This window comes from Rattus rattus, chromosome 2 (genome assembly GCF_011064425.1).
Source record: "Rattus rattus isolate New Zealand chromosome 2, Rrattus_CSIRO_v1, whole genome shotgun sequence".
Lineage (NCBI taxonomy): Eukaryota > Metazoa > Chordata > Mammalia > Rodentia > Muridae > Rattus > Rattus rattus.
The window spans coordinates 164,592,122-164,598,243 of record NC_046155.1 but is presented as its reverse complement, the minus strand read 5'-3'; the positions used below and the strand labels follow the sequence as shown (position 1 = coordinate 164,598,243).

At 49.7% G+C, this 6,122-nt stretch overlaps 1 protein-coding gene across 1 annotated transcript; it reads left to right on the top strand.

Moving 5' to 3' along the window:
- Window positions 1-3,540: 3,540 nt before the first annotated feature.
- Window positions 3,541-4,842, top strand: LOC116894440 (major allergen I polypeptide chain 1-like). Its single transcript, XM_032896143.1, has 3 exons — window positions 3,541-3,602; window positions 3,727-3,914; window positions 4,689-4,842. Exons 1-3 carry the CDS (start codon window positions 3,542-3,544, stop codon window positions 4,716-4,718), a joined length of 279 nt encoding a protein of 92 aa, XP_032752034.1. The 5' UTR covers window position 3,541; the 3' UTR covers window positions 4,719-4,842.
- Window positions 4,843-6,122: the final 1,280 nt, after the last annotated feature.

Here is a 6,122-nt window from a genome sequence, read left to right as displayed (position 1 = left end):
AATGATGGCTCTTAAACGCTTTAACCTCCCTTTCATTCCACCACCCACCAAAGGTAGTGGAAAAGAAAGAATACAAGAGAAGTGGACCTGTTTAGAAATGGTTCTTTGGAGCAGCTCCTGTCTGTGTTGTCTGGAAATCGGCAGTTTAGTTCACGACGTGTCGACAGCAGCGGCTCGATCCCCTCGCAAACAGTTTACTGATAGACCAGAGGTCCATTTCGGTAGAGTGTGGATCGCCAACATGGATCAGCAGCGGTGGCACTACCTAGCAGAGACAGCCAAGTCTCAGCTGCGGCTTGCATCAGCAGGAGGGACCGGGGAAGAACCCCAGAGGTTCTCTGGTGTGGCTCTCTCAGGGAAGAAAAGATCTGCAAAGATCCAAGACCGAAAAACATTGCACAGCTAGCTAGCTGTACCAGTAAGTCAAGCTCAACCTCCGTCACTGTCTGTCAAGTTCTTTTTATCTACGCTGTAAGCATCACGTGTCCCCCACGGGCCCTGCATCAGATGTATGGCTGCCTCAGCTGACAGCACTCTGCCAATCTGCCTGAGTCCATGGAAACAGAAAGCAACAGCAGCACACCACCAGAAGATTTATTTATTTGTTTGTTTGTTTGTTTGTTTGTTTGTTTTTGGTCTCTTTCTCTCTATGGAGTCCTGGCAACTGGAGCTCGGCTACACAATATAAGTCAGACCAATACATGTGTGTCATTATCAAAGAATCCTTCGTCTTGTGTCCTTTCATATGGTTGCTGTAGCAGAAAATCCTTTCGCCTGTGTGTGCTTCAGCCAAGGGTTCCTTCACGAGCTTGCCTTTAGCCTTTCACGTCTGTTTACTTCAGGAACACATTCCTTCACGTCTTTGCCTCAGCAAAACACCATCCAACACAACGGACTCTCCGACAAACCCCCCTTCAAATCCCCTTACTCACAAAGACAGAAATTGTGCTAGGGTGATGGAATGCTCTCCTGGGGCTACCTTTGGCTGCTTTTTTTTTTTTTACCCACCATGTGTGGCAGCAGTGAGCAGAAGCTGGCTGTAAAGGAAGTATATATCCTAGCTTTAAAAGACACAAAGACACAGGGTTGGGGATTTAGCTCAGTGGTAGAGCACTTGCCTAGTAAGCGCAAGGCCCTGGGTTCGGTCCCCAGCTCTGAAAAAAAGAAAAAAAAAAAAAAACAAACAAACAAAAGACACAAAGATTTGGAATTTTATTTGAAGAGCTGTAAGCCTAGATTGGGCAGGTTCTGAGCTCTTCTAACTTACATGCAATCCCTAGGCACCATGTTACTTGCTGTTTCAGTCTTGCCCAGGGTTATTTCTGCTCCATCAGCCTGTCCTCATGGTTCACTTCTGGGCATGAGCCCTTGAGCCATCAGGCCTCACGGCAGGTTTCTTCTCTCTCCATCTTCTTTCTCCTCCTCTCTCCTATTCTCTCTCCTCATGGTCCCTGCCTGCAACCCCCAGCCCAGTAACTTAATCTGAGACTCTCTCTCTTCTCTTTAGTAATCGGCTGTCAGCCACATTTATTTAACCAGTCAGAGAACAGGATGAGCAAAGTTTACAAAGCAACATTTGATGTATGTGAGAATCAGCTTACCAGATTCCAAGTAATTAGGGGGTGGGAGGGATCCCAGATCTGGGGCCCAGTACTTAGCATTGAATACACAGCAGCAGGAGACCAAGCTCCACAGTGGGCAGGTGGTAGAGGCAGCAGAGGTACCCTCTGGAGAGCAGTCCTCACACTAGCATGGGACCCAGAGGCCTACCTCAGCCTTCTCCACAGCATGGACGGGAGCTGAGCCTCGCTGGCACTCTGCAGTGAGGTGGCTCTAGGCCCTGGTGGAGTCTCCAAAGCCTCCACAGCTCCCTGGACCTCCTCTGGCAAACAGGGCCTAAACTTTCTGTCCTCTGGATCCCTTCTATGCTTCCTCAGAGTCTGCATCTGCCCTCTCTTCATTCCATGCCCCTACTGTCTCCTGCTCTGACCCTGTCAAATGCGTCAGCTACCACACTGCAAAGAAGCTCTAGGCCTGTTTCACAGCTCAACCTGCTGACACCTCAGCCATCACAACCCCTCAGGCTTTGCTCTGCTGTCATCAGCTTCCTCCATCACTGACTGTTCGGCCCACACTTCTGGGCCTAAGCAGTCTGTTTCCATGGATGGGAGGGGAGTGGAGCCAACCACAGCCTTGCCTCTCAGCGCCCTTTCCAACAGTCCCTCTTCTGTGTCCCAAGAGTGGAGGATGCTCTCCCGTCTGGCCCAGGTAGTGATGGTTGAAGAGTCATCTAGAATTCTGTGGTAGCAAAACTCGACTAGACACGCTGCCACAGACGGACTGGTGCTGAGCCTTCAAGAGCTGGGGAAACCAGCTGAGATTGGACTCTAGTTTTTCCAGGATAGCTTTGGGATATTCAAAATGGCCATCATGTTGCCTTTTTGACAGAGGACAATTAGGGGGCTAGGTCTCTCCAAACTAAAATATCTTTGCTTAGTTATGAGACAATGAACACGAGGCTCTTGCAGCGAGACCTTAACACACTAACGATGGTGGTTAACAGGGTCTTGCTATGTAATTCTGGATGGCCTGGAACACTTCATGTAGACCAGGGTGACGTCTATTTCAAAGAGATCATCATGCCTGTGCCTCCTAAGAGCTGGGATCAAAGGTGTGAGTCACCATACCTGGCCATTGCTAACAGATTTGAACAGTGCTTACCACCAGTCTCAAGGAGAGCTGGATCCAACACACACACACACACACACACACACACACACACACACACACACACGTTTCTCAGGAGGGATTTAAGAGGTCAAGTTTAGCCATATATGGCAGTACATGCCTTTAATTCCAGCATTTGAGTGGGAAAGAGACACAAATACCTCTGTGAGTTCAAGGCTACTCTGCTCTATGTAGTTCAAGGATCAAGGACAGCCAGGGCTGGATAGAGAGACCCTACCTCAAAAAAAAAAAAACAAAAAAAACAAAAAACTAAGAACAACAAAACGGTCAAGTTGAAGGATGCCTACAACAGCAGAAGAACATTGGGTTGAAGAGACTGGTTGAAGGGAAGCCACAAAGCAAATGAAAGACAGGGGTAGGAATAAAGACAGGGCAGCACAATGGTCAGTGGTCTGAGGTCTGGCTTGTCTAAACACTGACTGTGCATAAGGCTCTTAAATAAACATTGAGGTACCCAGTGAGACAGGGTGACACAGGCCTCACTCTGGAGGTCCAATAAGAAGCCATTTGACCCTCACTCTAGTCATCCTTTCTTTTGGCCGTCACATGACATGTGACCTTAAGAAGATCACTAAGAAGGGGACCAACCTGAGCCAGGTTCTTGACCAGGATCTTATCCTCTAGCCAAAATACACACCTCCCCCTGACACAAACACACAGCCTCAGGATGTTCCAGGACATGTCCTGGGAGGGGCCTGGAGAGGCTCACACAGGGCCCCTCCCTGACCACTGAGCTTCCCAGGGCAGTTATAAAAGGGGACCAAGCTAGACAGGAGCACCTGACACCATTACCATGAAGCTCGCTGGTGCTCTGGTGCTGCTCGGGGCTGCCCTGCTCCTGACTTCAGGGGGAGGTGGGTATTACTGTGTGGGGGTCAGGGATACAGGCTCTCTGGGCTCTCTCACCCTCTCTCCTCAGGGGAAGAGAGTTCTGATTCGTGTCTTTCAAGGGAGGGTCACCTTGTCTTTCTGTTCCAGACTGTGGCCTTTGCCCAGCTATGCAAACGAAAGTTGACCTATTACTTCATGGGACCGTAGACGACTATGTTGACTATGTGAAACAATACAAAGATAACCCTGCCATACTGGCAAATGCTGAAAGCATCAAGCAATGTGTCGACAGCAAGTTGACAAAGGAAGACAAGGATCATGCAACCAGTTTGGTCGTGAGTCCCTGTGTGTCTGGCTAGGGGCGGGGCTTGTGCTTCTCCCCAACACTGAAGCTTCTCTGTGAATCCAGAAATGGGACACACCTGATGGAGGATGTCAGGAGGATGGGGCAGGAAGGGACTCTCAGGCTGCCTGAGCTCGGCATGGCTGCTCAGCTCAGCCAAGCCAGAGTAGATCCCTGCCTGAGTGGACTCTCCATCAGCCTTTCTGGCCCAGACTCCCAAGTCTAGTCACACAGGCACAGGGCCTGGCACCCTTCTCCAGCCTAGGCCTTTATCCTAACTTTTCCAGTGCCAAAACACTCACCTGTGTCCTTGTTCTCTGCACCTCCAAAGCCATTGTGTAGACACCAGGCCTGGGACATTCAAGAAGAGAATTAAAGTGAACCCCCTCTTGTCCCTTTAACTGGTAGGATAAGTCATTGCCTCAGCTGCAGATATCTGAGGGTCACCATGATCATGTGACAGGAGTCAGTTCCCTTGTGGGGCCCCAGCTGTCCACAGGCTCACATGGAGCTCTGTCACCTCCTCCCCATTCTGTCCCACTTGTACCTATGGTGTCCCACAAGATGGCTCCTCCCATCTGGCTAGATTGGAGGCTCTTTACAAAGCTTGTCTCAACAGACTGGGGACAAGGCTTCCTGGTCCTGGTCAGACCCATGAGCAATTACAAACTGGCTGCAGGTCCTCCCAGGAGGTGTCCCTATGCCTGGTCAGTGGGGCATGAGGGCTCCTTTACCTCTGAGGCCTCACCTGGCTTTCTCTTTGCAGGAAAAAATAAAAGCCAGCCCGTTGTGTTGATGGGTACGTCTTTGACCACAAGGAAGCCATTTACCAGCTTCTCTGCATAGATGCAGCAAGCTCTTCTCCTCCCCACCCCCAGTTGTCTAAAAACAGGAATCCAACAATAAAAGCCTTGCAATTCACAGCGGAGCCTGGGTTTTTGGATTCAAGCTTGCGTCTGATGGGGTTGCAGGATCTGCAGGGACAATCAGTGGGACATTGATGTGCCACTGATTGGTTGTGGTGCTGCCAAAATGACCTGCAGAATGCATTGGAGAATGCTAAGAGACCATAGTCACTACACCAGAGTCTCTGTCACCGTCATCAGACAGGGTTCACAGGGCACATACATGACCTCCCAGACTGAACTCCCCAGCATCATAGAAGAGAATAAGCCCAGGGAGACCAAGCGTGTGCTGAGGACCACATAGGCTCTAAATAGCAGAATCTGTCACTGCTCCTCAGTGTTTAGGACATGAGCCAGTTCTGCAATGTGTGTGTATCACAAAACATCTCTGGGCCTCTGTGTCCTATCTAGGAGACAAAAATAAATCTACCTACCTCCGAGGTTGTCATGAGGCTTCCTGCCCCTCACAGAGAACAGTTCATCCTGGAAATCAGTGTGGGACCTGGCCTGAACCAGAACTCAGTTTATCCCAATATCAGCTACCCCGTTCTGAACCCAGTTACTTCCCCACTGGGTTACAAAGAGTAGGCACTCAGGGTCCTAGAACTTCAGGACCTGTCCTGTGGCTCTGCTCTGTGGCCATGGCCCGAAGTTCTTTCCTACACCAGTCACCAAATAGTTGCCCTGTGGCCAGTCCTCAGGTCATGGTCCTTACTGCACCATCAATGATCCATGTCCTCACATGGATCCCAGGCTTCACAACACCAGGCAAACGCAGAAGTGTGTGTGTGTGTGTGTGTGTGTGTGTGTGTGTGTGTGTGTGTGTTCATTCATTGTAGGCTCTCTCATTATAGGGCATGCTCTGACAAGAGGAAAGTGTACTATTCTTTTACATAAGGCTGTGATAAATAACCAAAGCTAAGTATTTTAGAGAAAATTCTCATCGTTTTGAAGGCTTTAGGTTCAAAGTCCTGCAGCCTTGTTTTTTACCCTCTGTTGAGGGCCCCCTCACCAGCATGGAGACAGAAAATGGCACTGTTCTCATGGACAAGTCAGAGTGTGGTTGGTCTCCAGCTCTCGTACAGAGTGGCCTTCTGAGCCAGCCCATAGCATTTGTCCCTTCCCAGGGCAACACCCCAGACCTTTCCAGCTGTCTCCCACTTCTGCATGACACCATCTCTCACGTTACCACACTGGGGACTCAGTTTTCTGCATATGAATTCTTAGGGTACACAAGGAAACCAGATTCAAACCAAATAGCACAACAGGAGGCCATCTTGTATAGACTGAGGCCT

Excerpts from the sequence above, each read along its gene's own strand:
- LOC116894440 (XM_032896143.1), top strand. The coding sequence starts at position 3,542 with ATGAAGCTCGCTGGTGCTCTGGTGCTGCTCGGGGCTGCCCTGCTCCTG. Across the intron at positions 3,603-3,726 it reads GCTCCTGACTTCAGGGGGAG|ACTGTGGCCTTTGCCCAGCT; the intron begins GTGGGTATTACT and ends TTTCTGTTCCAG. Across the intron at positions 3,915-4,688 it reads ATCATGCAACCAGTTTGGTC|GAAAAAATAAAAGCCAGCCC; the intron begins GTGAGTCCCTGT and ends TTCTCTTTGCAG.